This window comes from Rhamphochromis longiceps, linkage group LG10, assembly GCF_057381845.1.
Source record: "Rhamphochromis longiceps isolate RC_006_pf linkage group LG10, R_longiceps_female_GT1.1, whole genome shotgun sequence".
Taxonomy (NCBI): domain Eukaryota; kingdom Metazoa; phylum Chordata; class Actinopteri; order Cichliformes; family Cichlidae; genus Rhamphochromis; species Rhamphochromis longiceps.
Genome location: NC_140566.1, coordinates 21,846,090 through 21,862,492, shown reverse-complemented (window position 1 = coordinate 21,862,492; position 16,403 = coordinate 21,846,090). Strand labels below are relative to the sequence as shown.

General features: G+C 43.7%; 1 protein-coding gene across 6 annotated transcripts in view; it reads left to right on the top strand.

Annotated features, from left to right (window-relative positions):
- The window catches only part of LOC146660891 (transcription factor COE1), a 91,978-nt gene that overhangs the window by 2,173 nt on the left and 73,402 nt on the right, over nt 1–16,403 (top strand). For all 6 annotated transcript variants that reach the window (XM_085420938.1, XM_085420935.1, XM_085420937.1 and 3 more), the window contains exons 3-6: nt 253–316; nt 1,473–1,528; nt 6,704–6,777; nt 10,862–10,930. In XM_085420938.1, coding sequence (XP_085277064.1) covers nt 253–316; nt 1,473–1,528; nt 6,704–6,777; nt 10,862–10,930 — 263 coding nt within the window. The remainder of the gene's footprint in view (nt 1–252; nt 317–1,472; nt 1,529–6,703; nt 6,778–10,861; nt 10,931–16,403) is intronic.

The window sequence follows — 16,403 nt, the reverse complement described above, 5'->3', positions numbered from 1 at the left end:
CTAGTAATTACGCAGGAATTAAAAATCCACAATAACACCACGATTACACACGGAGAAATTACAGGGCTGCACTCCTCTGAGCATAAATCAGCTTTTATTTAATGCAAGACCGCTGTAAAGAATTCATTAAGTTGGATGTATGCTTCACTAGCCTACATGTGAAAAGAGGAAAAAAAATAATTTCTTGCTATTTTTTAAAAATGGTGTTAAATTTTCCATAAACAGCTGTGTGTTTGTTGTGTGTGTGTCAAGGAGACCAGCGGAGAGAAGACCAATAACGGGATTCATTACAGGCTACAGCTTCTTTACAGTAATGGTGAGCAGACTGGCACACTCACACACACACTCACATATATATATATGCATGCATAGTTAGAGTCAGCTTTGCCAGATCAGCTTCATGTCTTATTTTATCAGACACTTAATGATATTCACACAGGCAGCAGCTGATTCTTGAGGGGGGGGGGGTCCTGTCCTCAAAGTAGTAAAAAAAATGTTGCAATGGGTTATCAAGGCTTCCAGAATTTATGTCAACGAAATTGCAGGGCAGAGATTCACGATTGTGTAACGTGACCGACTTCTATTAGTCAAATTTCAAGGCAGCTGTTACAGGATGTGACCCAGCTTTGTGGCTTCATTGCTGTCACTGTCCCTAAATTAGTTTGTCCAGTTTTATGTGCTCTTTATTTTTCTTTTTCTTTTTTTTTTAAAATAATTTTTTGACAGTGTGAGCTGCACTCTAACCCAAGCAGGGACATCACAGCACCAGCCTCCTGTGTAATAAACAATAGCTACAATTCGTGTCTCGCATGTGTTGATATTTGGGAGTCAGAATAGGCACAAGCAATTTATCAGATAAGTCAACAAACAAGGTGTTTGAATCTATTTACCACCTTAACACGGGGCTGAACGCCCAAGGTCTCGTGTTGTGTAAACTATGCCGAGTTAAACGTGTGATTTTCGTGTGATTTGGGAGCTATATGGATACAGCCGGCTTGGCGTAAGGCTTGCATCGCAGCAGAGAGAAATGCAGAAGCTGAACAACATTTATTTTCACACTGAACTGATGAGCAGCTGCTGGCTGATCTTTAATAAGCCTCTCACCTTCTTCACAACCCCTTTCTGCCTCGTTAAAAAGGAGCCACTGTGTGTCAAGTCGCAAGTGTGAGCGTTTAAAGCGTTCTGCTCTCAGACTGTTCTCCACTGACTCATATTTCAGGCCTAAATAGGAAACATTAATAAAAGCTTTAAGAAGAAAGAATTTGCGAGTCAGAATTACGTTTGCCCCGCTCCTTTGTTTATTTATTGCGAGCTTATTGCTGTAAATGACGTTAATCTCGTTTCCTTGTTCACGCTGCTGCCACTTTGCTAACCTAATTCCACGTATTTTAAATGCCCTGCAACGTGCTGCACTGTGTGTTAAAATATGTGTAAAGTTTACAATATTTCTCCCTTCCTCTGGATCCCAACAGGCATCAGAACAGAGCAGGACTTTTATGTTCGACTCATAGACTCCATGACTAAACAGGTAAACACACACCCTAACACACTCTCAGAGCGGTCTGTCACCTCTCCTGTTACCTCTCTGACAAAGAGCTGCTCCACTGATCCTCTTGTTCTCCGCCGCCCTCCTCTATTTCACACAGAAATGAATGTTTATGCGTGTATGATTCAATGGGTGGGTGTTTCCACAGTGTATGTGGGTAGGGGCACACACACACACACACACACACACACACACACACACACACACACACACACACACACACACACACACACACACACACACACACACATACGGCATGGCTCCAGGCGTTTTTGCCTGTGCTCCTCTCGCTGTGATTAGAGTGAGGAGGCAGCGAGCGGGTGTTGAGGAACAGGAGCGTAATTCTGCTGCTCTCAGTAGGAAGTGGAAAGATATAAGGGCACCTCTGGGATTTGGTCTGCTGCGTATCAAGCATTCCGATCAGATCCAATTTTTCTGGTAATGCTCTTGTTTTTGTTTATGTGTACATTTATAAGAGGGAGGGAGAGCGAGAGAGAGAGAGGGAGGGAGACAGAGAGAGGAGCAGGTAGAGTTTGAGGAGAGAGGCGGGAAGACAGGGATGCATTTTCAGTTTGTGCGCTCCTGGTCCCGCAGGTAAAGTCAGGATGAAAACTGATTGTTTTTGTTCATGAAGAAAGTGCGAGTGAGAGTTATCTGCCTGATGGAATTCAAAATGTGTGTGTGTGTGTGTTGTGAAAGCCAAGGTATGAGGAGCCAAGAAGCCCACCATGCACTGAATACTTACTAATGTGACTCCAGGCTCTGACAGTCTCACATTACTGCTGCCACGTTGCACCACATACTGTGTGTGTGTGTGTGTGCACGCTGGCAGGCCTAAGAGACCACACTGTTTCCTAATAACACTCTTTAGGTTCGGCTTGGTGGGGTGACAACCAGCTACACACACACACACACACACACACACACACACACACACACACACACACACACACACACACACACACACACACACACACGCATACACACAGTTGGGACTTTCTCCTGTAGAGTTTGAAAAAATTAAATACATGCACACTTTTTCATGCTGAAAAAATTAATGGCTTTTTAGAATTTCAATATTTGAAAAGGGGGGGGGGGAAAGGATGGAGGCAGGTGTGCTGCACCTGTGGTGCCTTCCTTGCACTGTGTGAGTGCTGCTCTGTGGCTGTGTGGATGGGGAAGGGGAGCAGGTGTTTAGTGCTGTATGTATACAGTAAATGTGCAAAGGTGCTTTGGAGAAGGCGTAAAGCATGCTCGCTTCAGTTTGTGTGTGTGTGTGTGTGTGTGTGTGTGTGTGTGTGTGTGTGTGTGTGTGTGTGTGTGTGTGTGTTATTCCCAGTAGTGGAGGAATGGAACTTTAACAGGTGGTCAAACCAAAACAGTCGCGAGGTTGGCTTAGCTGGTCAGTGATGTCATGGCCGCTGTCTCTAACCGCACACACAGGCATTTGTTCGCACCCACTGTTGTCTTGCCAGGCGGGGGAAAAAAGAAAAGAAGAAGAAGCCACACAGAAGACCAGAGGTTGCACTGGTGTCGCTCTTATTTCACTGGTTGTTAACAAGATGTGGCTTCATCCACCAAAATTGAAAACACACGACCCGAGCCCAGCATGCCCAAACACATTTTTGACAGGAACACACAAAATAAAGAGCTGCTGAGTTTGTAACCGTGATAATGAAACAGGCTTTCTGTTTTACAACTTAGGAAATAATCATCAATATTTACATTTGTCATGATGCAAATGCTCGAAAATCCAGCCTTATTCTAGTCTCGTTAATCTCTCTTGGTGCCGTAGTAGCATACCTTTCACACATTTCACTGTTTAAAAGCCCAGAAACAGAAGACGATAAAAACAAGAAAGCAAGAGGGTCATTTCTCTAAGATTATTCAGAGTAAACCATAGAAACATAGATTTGTTTTAAGTATGAATTTCTCAGTTTTAGTAGTTGATCAGCGGTGTAAAGTATTAATTTTAGTTTTACTTAAATATTCAACTCTGTAATTCAGAGTATGTGCAACACACTATAATGAGGCAAACGGCTTTTATTCTGTTTTTTTCCGCCCTTCTCACTGTGATTTAACAGCCAGTAAAGGAAAAGCCTACTCCAACATTTGGCATTTAAAAGCTGCTGCCTGTTTCTGTTCTATTTCTGTAAGTCTACCTGTTCTGTGTTTGTGCGCTGAGGGCCAGAACTGATTGTGTTAAACGGAGAAGGAGAGCACCTCCTAGTCTTCAGAAGCAGAGCGTGGAGCTCGTTGATCACGACTCTGTCCCGGAGAATAAAGCGTCTGTCACTGCGGCCCTGCCGGATCACTAGCTCGCTAGTCGACCTGACACTAACGCAGGAGGAAGTGTGTTCCCCTGCTTAACGGATCCTTGTTTACATGCCGCACATATCACGCCACTTCAAAGGTGGGGAACAGAGAAGCAAAGATGCTGTGTGAAAGGCCTGCTGAGGTGGAGAGAGGAAGGAGACAGAGGAGGGAAAAGCAGATGAAAGAGAGGAGCAGAGCAGGCAAAGTGACAGCAATGAAGAATCTGAGGCAAACGTGGGCCGTGGCGGTAGAGGAAGGTACACACTAACACAAGAGGCTGTCACAGAGGGTGGATGAAGTATCTTTGCATTGTCACTTTTTCCTCTTTGGAGCTCCAGAGGTCTCCAGCTGCCATGAGGGCAGACCAATTAGAAACTTTAGACCTTAGTTTCATGCAGTTCTGCTGTAAATACTAATGTTTTGTTTTACCTTCCGTAACGCAAGACCTCTCTCGAAAACCAAACTGGTTTAAAAAAGAAAGATTGTTGGCACAGGGCGAGCAGCAATCAGTCAGGTGGGAAAGAACTGGATGTCTTTTACAGTTACAAACTTTTACTTTTGCTGCATGACCCAGACTGTAGCTCATCTATGCTGTTGACCCGATCGCCTTAAATAAAGGAGGTGGGCTGTTATGTGGTGGTACGTGTCACGGGCGACACGGCTGTTCTGTTTAGAAAGATCAATGCATTCACCCAGCCAAAGGTTTAATGGTTTACTTGTGTGTTTGCGTGTGGGCGTAAGACAAGAAAATAGCAAAGTGCAAAAAAAAAAAGGGAAGAGATGATGGTGATGCGCGCTCGGCGAGGTTAGGGAGCAAGCTCATTGCTTTCTCCTGGCCCACTCTTTTCCCATGGCGCGAGGAGCAGGACTAATCACAGACACAACTGTGGTTTATAAAACACGTTTCCTCTTCAGATTTGCTCTGTCAGAATTCTGTCCTTCTCTGCGTTTCCCCACACTTAGATTTGGCTTTCATTAAAGGGCAATCAGGGGGATTTTACGGTTCAAATGTTGATGAGTGAGCGTTTCCAGAAAGAGTTTCAGATGTTGGGTGTCGGATCAACCTCAGTAGTGTGTTAATGGGAGCGGTTTTTTTTTCTTCTTTGTCTGAGGTCATTTAAAATATTTACAATCTGAACAAACGCTTATTTTCTTTCCTGCGTATTTGAACTTGCGTCAGACGCTTTGACAGCTTTTGGTCAGATTGGCTTTTCTTGGAGAATGTCAGCTTAGCCTGGTGCAGATTCCTCCATGAGCTCATTTTTGTTTCATATTTTCACCCCGTGCTTGAATCGACTGTGGGTGCACATCCCTGGAATCCTGGACCACCAGGAGCTTTTCGGTCTCCAGGTTCACATATCGATAGATTTCCTGCAGGCGTGGGGAGGAGGGGTTCAAATGGAATATGCACATGCATGGAAAATTGTAACTGACAAGGGCCTCGGGGCCTGAAACACATGGGGGCTCCAATTCCAGAAAACACAGCTAGCTATTAGTATGAAATGCTTTAGGCTACAATACTGGGGCCCTCAGACAGTACAGCCTCTGTCACTGCTTTCCATTAAGTTTCACATAGTTGGTACAAATGAGAGGTTCAGCCTACACCCTTTGCTCATCTTGAGGCCCCAATAAGAAGCCACTGGGAGGTTCAGAGCCTCTCCACTGTGCCCCTGAATCCTGTTTTATGCAACCAGCAAAGTGTGCCCCTGTTAATTTCACTTCATGGAGAATGACAAGGAATCACAGGTGAAATAAAAGCACTGATTATTCTTCTTAGAGGGTTTGCATTTGAGTTTTGGGCCATGTGTAGTATATCTGACAGTCCATAAGCTTTAAAGCTACTTAGACATAACATAGGTATGCATTAACATGTGAATATACATGTCTCATTTTCCAAGTATGGCGGTGTCAGTGTGGCCTTGTTAAGTGGTCTTAAAATCAGCTTTATTCATTCATCATTGTTCACTTGATGGCAGCAGGCAGTCTAAACATGAGCCAGAGATGATTTTAAAGGGCAGAGAAACTTCCTGGCTGCTCATGAGGAAAGCGATCTTGTCACTCAGTCAGGCTCGCCGCAGTTTTCGGTACGACACATCAAACCAGCTTTTGCAGACCAAAGACTGACAGAGCGTGCGTATTGATTGATAGGTAGCTTAGTGGTGTGTGACTTATGCCGGTTTATTCTGCTTCCATAGCAGCGCGGGAGTGTTGTGTAACAGAAGCAGGTGAAGCCTCGGCAGCAGAGGCAGAAAATGTGAGGACCATTCTCCGGAGCCGATGAGATGATGGTTGTTATTTTGAGGATTTTCTAAAACAATGAGTGTGAATCAGCTCCGTGTGTGCGTATGTGTGCATGTGTGTGTGTGTAAGGAGGGGTGTGAGACACAATGGGTGTGAGTGTATGTGAAGTAGAGGTGCTACTGATGAAGGATGCATTCATGGAGGTGAAGTGGGACCTAACCTATTATCTCAATAACACTTTGGCGCTATTCTTAGTGTACGGTGCAGTTACGTTACAGAAAAACTACAAGTCAAGGTGCAGCTTCATGCTCGTTATGATATAAATCTACTATTAAGATAGTAATTTCTTCAAAGCTTTTTTTTGAAAATGAAGGTTTAAAGTTCCCACAAAAACAATTCACTGATCCCATTAACAAATCTCATCGGTCCAACTTCTGATGATTGCTCTGTTGTTGTATTACATATCAGTTAAATGGATCTCTGTGAGCCACTCACACACCGTAAATAAAAACAGTAAGAGGCTTTGGTGTGCTGTGAAATGAGCACGCTGGAGCCTGCGAGTTTAACTCTCCGCTTTCTTCTTCTCCTCTTTCTTTTCAGCCGATTGTTTACGAAGGCCAGGACAAGAACCCAGAGATGTGCAGAGTGCTACTGACACATGAGATCATGTGCAGGTGAGAACAGATGCATCACATCTCTCCTCTCTCCTCCAGCATACTTTGCCTGTGAAGTTCTCACCAATCACCGCTATGTACATTTCTTATTTTGTCACCCTCATTAACCCCCCCGACACGCACATACGCACACACACCTGAAGCCCTATCTGTTGAGGAAGATGAGTTTTGGCTATCATAGTTGTTGCTTTAATTATAAGCTTAAGATGAATTTCTTTGGAAGTAGGTTGGGAGGAAAGTTCTATTTATAGGGACGTTTTGCCGACCTATCCTATACAATAGGAAACGTGCGCGCGAGAACATGTGTATTTTGTGTGCGCATGTGTCTCTGACGCCTGGTTAATTAGGACACAGAGAAACTCATTAGTCAATCTGAACCCTTCTGTTGTTTCATGGCTAACAAATGGGCCTTGCTCTTCAATCTGACTATAAAAAATAGGCAGGAACTCGCGCACACACACACACACTCGCACACACACATAGATCCGTAGACACAAAGAAGTATGCTTGTGTATTCAGAGCCCTGCACAGCGCAGTTATAAAAATTCAGATTTAGCACATGAATTACGTTGTTCTTTTTCCTTGACCTTGTCACTGAAAAACTTTAACTGTACCAATATAAATTGGGGTTCATCTACATGCGCACACAGGGACTTTAGTTGTGAAATCAGGCCCACTAATACTTCATCGTATAGCTTGGTGAATATTCCTCAGGCAGTTCAGCTGGAGAGGCTCATGATAGACCAATTGAAATTCGGATTTACAGTGAATATATAAATAAACAATTTGGCAACAGATTTTATTGTAAATTATTGCCGTTCATCAAGTGGAGGATAATTGCGGACCTGAATCAAATGTGCTTGCGTAACCTGTACGGTATGACTCTCGTACAGTAGAAGGTGCTCGTTCTGTCCTGCAGGATTTTGTTTTAAATACTTCCTTTGGGGGAGCAACAGTGCAGAAAGTATGGCTTCTGCAGCGAGTGTAAACAGTCGCTTGTCTTCAACAGCCGCTGAGGTCAAAGTTACGGCTGTTGCCTCATGTTCTCACATGCTGATTCTGCAGCGGGGGCTTTGCACACAACACAACACGCACACACACACACAAAGAGCTCAGGGCGTCCATTAATCAGTGTGGCTTATTGTCACGGCAGTGCTATTAGCCATATGCTCCCAGCCAATCTGCCACCACAAAGACCTGCGTTGCAAAATTGGCTGGAGCGCTGGCACGAATACGTGAGTGATTTCACTCTAAAATTGGACAATAGATGCTTCAATGAACGCGCTTAATACAAATGTTGGTCGTGCTCAGTGTATTTTAACATTTGCCCTCTTTCAAATCAAGAAGCTTTATGGCATTGTAGATATTTTATTTCACTCTGTCTGACAGAGCAGCCTCGGTATAGCTGGTTGAAATTGCTTTTATTTTTAAGGTGAGTTTAATTTATTGTGGACATTTTAGCATAATAGTTTTCATTTCTTTGGAAACTCCAGGACATGAAATATACTTTTAGACAAATTTCTGTGAATTTGGAAAATCCTTGGCTGCTCAGCTTCTGTGTAAGCAGACGTTTATCTGTTATTATTTGTATCTTTTTTTTTAACAGACATTTGAATGAAACATATCTCTCCAGGAATAGAATTATGGATTAGTGATGAGCCTGTCACTTATGTTTTTAAGTTATTATGTTTGCTAAACTAATCAAAATCTAAGGCTAATCTCTTGACTTTATTTATATCATGTGATCACTGACATGTTAACATAGCTGCTAATCATTCTGACTATTAAAATTAAAGTTAAACACCCATTATCTAATTAGCTTTGATTGGCCAACAGTCAATATCCAAAGATTTTTCATTTACAGAGACAAAAAACAAAGTTTGTAAGTTGTGAATTTATTTTGGCATTTTCCCTCCCAACACATGTAAATTGCAAGTAAGAGACATTGCATCGATTTGGACTCATTGTTTCAGTGATTAAAGCACAAAGATCAGGTGAAAATCATGTCTTATGTGTGTTTGGTGGGAGATGCATGTTAGAGCAGATGATTAGCTCACCAGCATCTACAGATATAGGTCCTGCATTACTCCCATCCCACCCCTTCCTTCTCCTTTCATAGCATAAAACACTCTTCTCCTTCCTCCACTTCCTCTTCTGTCCCTTAAGTTTCCTTCACATCTATTCCATCCCCTCTGTTTCCCACGCCATCACCCAACCTTCCCTCTACCTCTCCCTCATCTGGTTTAGCTTTCCTTTTTCACCCCCCACCCCGGTCCCTGATCTCCTGCTTGATTCCTCTCTCTAACCTCTCTCTGTTGCTGCGCTCTGCTCTCCAAAGTTACAGTGTAATGACCCAGTTCATAGAGCGGCAGAGAGCAAACGACAGCGAGAGCAGAAAGAGCGGCAGATAGCGGAGACAATGAGAAAGGTGTAACGTATCAGTCGCTTTCTTTCTACCTCTGCCATCTGTGACAGCGGGAAACCCGAGATGTCTCCCCTTCCTCTTCTTCCCACCCAGACCCCTCCTCTCCCCTCCCTCCCCTTCTCACCCTCTTCGTTTAGCTCTCCATCCCACGCACACCCTCTCACTCTTTACCCCCCTCCCCACCCATAGCCATCTTTATCCTCCGCCCTCCTGCTTACACCTTTATTCATAATTGATGCATGGAAGAAAGCCTTTTTGACACACTTGTAGTACACGTGTGAATTTCGGTAACCATGTCAGGTGTTTTGTTTTTTTTCTCACATATGTGCGTGCGTGCGTGCGTGTGCGTATACCACCCACGTGTTTTTGGAACCTCGGGCTTCTTTTTTGTTTCCATCTCCACTTTACCTGATGGTTCATCAGTACAATTAGGATGGACTTTTCGCGCTCGATTTCCAGACGATTATGCTGTTGGTTATGTTGCCTTTGGAAAAAACTTGACTATAAGCATCTAAATGATCTCAGCTTGTTAATTACGTACTCATGAAAACATTTTCTTGCAACACATGTGGAGGGGATTTTAACTAATTAACCTTTCATAACCCCAACAGTATCATATTGACACCAGGAGAGGTTATTATTCTGAGACTTTACAAAACCCCAGAGTTACAATCATATTATGCAGTCACCTTCATGGGCTATGAAAATAGGTGTAATGCCCCATTACAATCTAGTTTCATAGGAAAAAGTGTTGTGGCTCTCCACAGCACAAAGCATGGTGTTTTACAATAAACGCTGTAAAATTGTGACCTAGCATGTAATGTTAGTATATGCGTGTGTAATGTAGGGGCAGGAGTCCTGGCAATCTTGCAAAATGGAAAATGGAGCTTTGCAACATCTGGTTAAGGTTGTTAAAAGATCAGTTTTAAGCCAAAACACGATCTTGGTGCCTGGAGCTCTGGAACTTATCTTTATATTATTTTGATATTCAGCTAAATTACTACCTGCGTAGTTCTTATAATGTGCTGTGCAAAATTAAATCATCTATTTGAGCCCAATCCTAAAAACCTGAATGTTTGAGAGGTTGTTGGGATTCGGATGAAACTACTATCTTAATAGTTGATTGTTTGAGCCAGATGGGCAAACTGTGGTTAAAGGTGCACCTTATACTGGGAACACTGGTAATGAATATCAACCAGCTCAGCAGTAAAAAGTGGAGAAAATGGAAAAAAGAAAGGCTAGGCAGTGACCACAGCAACAAATTACCCACTAGTGAGACAAACCACGACCAACAATAAATCCGGCAGTGTCTTTTTTAATGTATTTGTTAAAGCAGCGATCCCACAGTGTATTTCCTTCAGATCCTGCTATACAGTCACTTTCCTTGTCTTGCAGGTCTATTTTTATCCTTGCTTTCAGGGCAGATTTCTCTGAAAGACTTTCAGTAAAATTCACTATGGCCTGTTTTCGACAGATTGGGACAAATTCTGCAGATGTTGTAATAAATTTGTTTTATCAGTGCAGACGAAAGGCACGCACTGCAACACTCCCACTTAAACCTCTAATCTGGAAATTCCATAAAATGTACCCTATGCCCAAATTTCCCCCCACTTTGCCCTGTGTCTTCTTCCCTGACGGTCTTCTTTTCTCTTCCCGTAGTCGGTGCTGTGACAAGAAGAGCTGTGGAAACCGTAATGAGACACCGTCAGACCCTGTTATCATCGACAGGTACTGTCTCTCACTTTGCCTCTTCTCTCTCTCTCCTTACGCACACACTTGCGCACACCCACAGACACACAGTGGACGAGGGTTTGTGCGCTGACCCGTTTGAACGGCGCGGTGGGACAGGATGTTTGTGTGTTTGGATGAGCTGCTGTCACTCCTCGATAGAATCAGCGGCCTCAGATGCACGGGAAGCATTTGAGAAACCAATTTTGCTTTTATAAGTCAAACAGCAGGACTCATGAGTGGGTGGTGACAGTGTGGAATTACACTTGCAGACACACACACACAGGTTTTATCTGCATGTACATGCGCACTCTAGTAACGTAATCATCGATCTTTGCAGAGGGGACACAAATACACATCAGCTGCTCTGTTACATCCCAAAGGCGCACTTTCAGACTTGAGTGCTCAGATGAATGTCTGTTTCCTCTACGTCACGCGAAACACAAAGCAGCTCACTAGCAGGAGTCGTCTGTTGTTTTCCTGCCGCTCGTCTCTGTCTGTCTGTCGCTCTCTTTCTTCCCTTCTGTCTGTCACAGGAGAGGACTGAAGTTATCCCTCCCTTAACATCCACCCCACCCCTCTTTCTGTCTCTCCTGCAGCAGCACAGAAAAGTGGGTCATGAGCGAAGAAGAACAAAAAAAAAGTGACAGAGAAAAACTGAAATAAGATCCAACCTCATTTTAATCTGATTTCTCCTTGGCAGTTGTTTTAACCCTGTGCGAGCAGTTCTGTCGGTCTGTCTGCATGTGTTTGAGTAATTCATAGGAAGAGGAGTGAAATATTCTACTCCCTGTCACCACATTGTTACACAACTTAAATCACTGTACAAAATATCATATTCCTGCAGATTTGTACCAAGTGTTTCTTTTTTTTCTTACTTCACCATGACCAGATGTTTAAGTTTCAGTTTGTGAAAGATTTTTGGCAATTATAATATAAGCTGATCATCTGCAACATTAAAAGCACTGACAGATGAGGTAAATACCTCAGATCTTCTTGTTGCAGTGCAGTGGGTGCCGGCATTCATGTGGATATTACTTTCACAGCATCTAGACACTGTTGCAGTCCAAGCACACTCCCTGAGGCACTAGTACTCTTGCAAAGACTTCTCTGGTTTGGCTCAAGAAACACGACAAAGAGTTCGGGGTTTTGACCCTGCCTCGGGATATCCAGATTTCCAGATTCCAGTCCAATCATACTGCATGTAAGATGTGCTAGACCAAGTGAGATATACGGAGGAAACACTCCACAACTTACAGGACCCAGACGATCCACTGACAGTGTTCCCATGCCCTACCCTAAGCATACCCCCATTGTGTGGCGTGAGGAACCACACAATTGAAACTGAGGTTTAAATATTGTGGCTTATGAGCGTCTGATGAACAGTAATCACACCATAGACTCTCAGCTTTGTATCTACAGACTGTCCTTCAGTGCTTCTTCACTAAAGGTTCATAAAGACAAACATCAGTGTGATCAGCGCCGCAAACAGAGGTCATAAAGGTTATTACAGGGATAATTTGGCATGAATGAGATTCTTTATTCTCGCCACTTTGGAGGGGATGTACAAGGTTTCGCTCTATACGGTGCAAAACTCCTCTTTCCTCTTTTTCTTTGTGTTTGGAGAAATCTTATTAAGTGCACAAACGTGTGCGTGTGTCATACGCTATACGTGCATTTGTGTGTTCGTGAAGGATATTATAAGTATTGCCACACCACCGCCCAATTCTCCTGTTTTGTCGGCTATCTCAAACGTCTCAGCTTACAGCCTTTTATATATTTGCCTAGAAAGTGTGTATGTAATCTGCGTGTGTGGATTCATGGCTAAGGCTTGGGTTTGGCCCCTAAAAGAATAGCTGATATATTAGACACAAACTGACAAAGTAATAGCTGCATAATCATAATACGTGTGTCACTGTTTGTTACATTGATGCTTGATGACTATTGAAGTGTGTGTGTGTGTGTGCGCGCACACACAGGGGGTGTACGTCTCATTTTCCACGGCAGGAGGAGAAAAGCGGAGTGAATTGTGGGAGATGTCAGGGAACTTGGTCAAGATGGAATGTCAAGGTTACCGTGGATACCGTGGGATACTTCCTGTTGCCCCCTCCACTTTGCAGTGGTTCACAGCCTCTTGGTGTAACATCTGGAGCTCTGCTGTTTGACGCAAACATGTGGAGAAAGAATGAGGCAAAGTCAAAATGACAGCTTAAAGTGTCATTGATTGTAAACAGAAGTAGAGCTCGAATTAACTCACCCACTCCAAAGAAATATTCAAAATGTAACTTTAATAGTTATTTTAAACAGTTACAATGAAAACATTAAGGGCTTAGCAGATATATCCCCCTGCATCTGTGGTTATACATACTCAAGTGTATGCTGCATTTAGTTATAATAGTTACAAAGGTACAATCCGGATTGGTTGACAATTTGGCTTGAACTGAAAGGTAATGCCAATGTTTCGGGATGAAGAAGAAATGAAACAAAAAATGGCGTCTTCGCTACAAAGATGTCTGTGATAAATTCCTTCTTTTTAACGGCTCAACTAAAAGACCAAAAACAGCACAAACATAAACAAGAGTATCCCACATTCTTGTCTGTGATCTGTTTTTTTTACACTGCCCTCTGGTGATAGTATGAAGCTACAACATGCAGATGTGCACGTGCCAAGCTCCGCATTGGATTTATAGTTATGTGAAAATGTGGGATGATGGACGCTAATGCACTTAACTGACCGTCAGCAGATGTGAGCGCCTCTATAGAAGAAGACGTTTTGGCAGTTTGGTGGTCTGGGGCGTTTATTCACGGCTTGGGTTTGCAAAGTTGCATCTGAACAAACCACAAAACCTCTGTAACAATGTCCTTTGGACATATGAGACCAAATTGGAGATGTTTGGTTGTAATGCACAGCAGCCAAGCCTGACAGCTAAAGCTTTGCTGAAAATGGATCATGCAACAGGACAATGATCTCAAACAGAGCAGAAAATCTACAGTAGAATGGCTGAAAAAGAAAAGAATGAAGGTGTTGCAATGGTCAAGTCAAAGTCCAAACCTCAACCTGACTGAAATACTGTGGTGGGACCTTAAGCGAGCTGTGCAAAAACCTCAGTGAACTGAAGCAATGCTGTAAGGAAGAGTGGGCTGATTTTCCTCCACAATTAAGTCCTTCACAATGCAAAAGGCTGACAAAGTCATACAGACATACGACAATTTAGTTTTTCAAAGGAATACATAGAGTCCTGTAGAAACTTTCTTTTCCACGTGAATGTATGGACCACCAGTCCACATACTTTGCCAGGCACTTTAAGTAAGTGTGCTATTAAAACAGCTTGAAACCTTGCTCACTAGCGTTAGAAGCCTGTGATGAGCTAATCAGCATCATCAGAGTCAGTGCGATGTGTGTCTTGGCCCCTTTGCTTGACATCATGGGAAAACCAAAGGAAACTGCCCCGACACTGGAAAAAAATTGTGACGTTCCAGAAGCCTTGTTCATCCTCGTGAGCAATTTCCTGAAAGATACCATGTTCATCTGTACAAACAATAGTATGTAAGTATAAATACCATGGGATCGGGCAACAGTCGTAATACTTAGGAAGGAGATGCATTCTGTTTCCGTGAAACTAATGTGTGAACAGTGCAAACGAATCCCAGAACAACAGCAAAGGCTTTTGTGGAGATGCTGGAGGAAAGAAGAGTATCTGCACTCACATTAAAACGAGCCCCATATCAGCATAAAATTGGAAAGAAAGCTCTCAGAAAGAAAAGAAACCACTGCCCTAAGACCTGGATACTGTTGCATGGTATAAATGCTGCCCAACGCTTCTGCAGGGATGGTTTCAGCCAAGTGAAACTGATATTACATTATAGCATATACAGCGCACAGTAGAGAGAAAAGGCTCCAAAATGTTGCTACAGCCAAGTCTGCAGTGGGTTACTGGCAGATGAAGAGATATGCATAAGCACACTTATTTACATACCATTTAAACATTACATCGACATGTGAACAGAGTTAAGGCTCACGCTCATTTAAACACATTACTCATGCTTTAACAAATTCAAACATTTGTCTGTGCGAACCATTAAAGAGAGTGACTGACAGCTCATTGCGTGTCTCTCAGTCCTTGTGCGCACATGTGTGTGACTGACAGCTAGCCCATCGTACCATGTACGTATGAGTGTATCTGTGAGTGTGTGTGGCCCAGTTAATCCTTGTTATAGCACACTGAGCATCCCACTGCCTCTCAGGGTTAATATAGGGTTAACGACATGCAACGCTATCCTATCATACGCCTGCTTGACTCCTAAAGAGCCACAACCACTCTTCTCCTCTGGGTGTGTGTGTCTATGTGTGTGTGACTGCCATTCAGTTTCTACTTGTAACTCTTACTGTCTTTTTTTTAATCACTCAGCATCCTCATCATCCCCTTTTCTCTTACTTTCCTCCATCACTTCCACTTCCCCCTTTCTCGCTTCCTCCTTTTCCTCCCTTTTTTCTGTGCCTCTGCTTCACCTCACCCTCTCTCTCCACACCCCTCTGCTTTGCTCCCTCTCCCAACCTCCTTTTTTCTTTCTTTGACTCTGTTTTCGTCTCCGTGGCCCTGAGGGGTTACCTACCTCACTGCTCAGCTTTGTGCCTGTTTAGACTGCTACAATTGGCTTAATAGGCTCAGACTGTGCGTGTGTGAGCAGTTTGAGGGGGTTATAGTCTCAGGTGGTGTGTGTTCAGGGCTTAGACGAGTGTCGCGGCGCGAGGAAGGCAGTTTGAGTGTGTGTTTTTCTGTGTGTAGGGGTGCTACAGATACCAGTGTGTGTGAATGTATGTGTCCTCTCAAAGTCTAAAGGGGCCCACATAAGCCTCGGGGTTTAAGGGGTTCCCTGTGTGTGTGTGTGTGTGTGTGTGTGTGTGTGTGTGTGTGTGTGTGTGTGTGTGTGTGTGTGTGTGTGTAATCTATAGGGTTAAGAGGGGTCAGAGCTTGAGCAAGAGATGATGGGAAAGAGGAAGGGATGGAGGGATGACAGAAAGAGGAGGTGAAGATGATAAGATGGCATTTAGAGGGAGCAGAAGGAAGAAAGGAGGAGTAAGGGGGGGGGAGGGGGGGGGGAGAGTGGGAGCTTGTCTAGGCAGACAGAAGAGAGAAAGGAGGAGGAGCAGAGCCAGGTTTGTTTCAGGGGGATAAGAGCCTCAGTCTGGGGAGTCCTGTCAATCAAAGAGCACAGGGTGGGTGAGGAGGGGGCGCTGTCAATCAGATAGAAGAGGAGAGAGGAGGAGGCGGAGGAGGAGGGAGGGCGGATGGAGGGGTGAGGTGAAGAAAGGCGACAGAAAGTGAGAGGGATCTTCTAAACGGTCTCTTCATCTTTTCCGCCTTTGTCTTCCTCACTATTGCTCTCTCCCTCTCACTCTCACTTGTCCTAGTTACCAAAATATCTCTGCCAACCTGGTATGTCACTGTTCGCTCAACTGTCACTGTCTGAC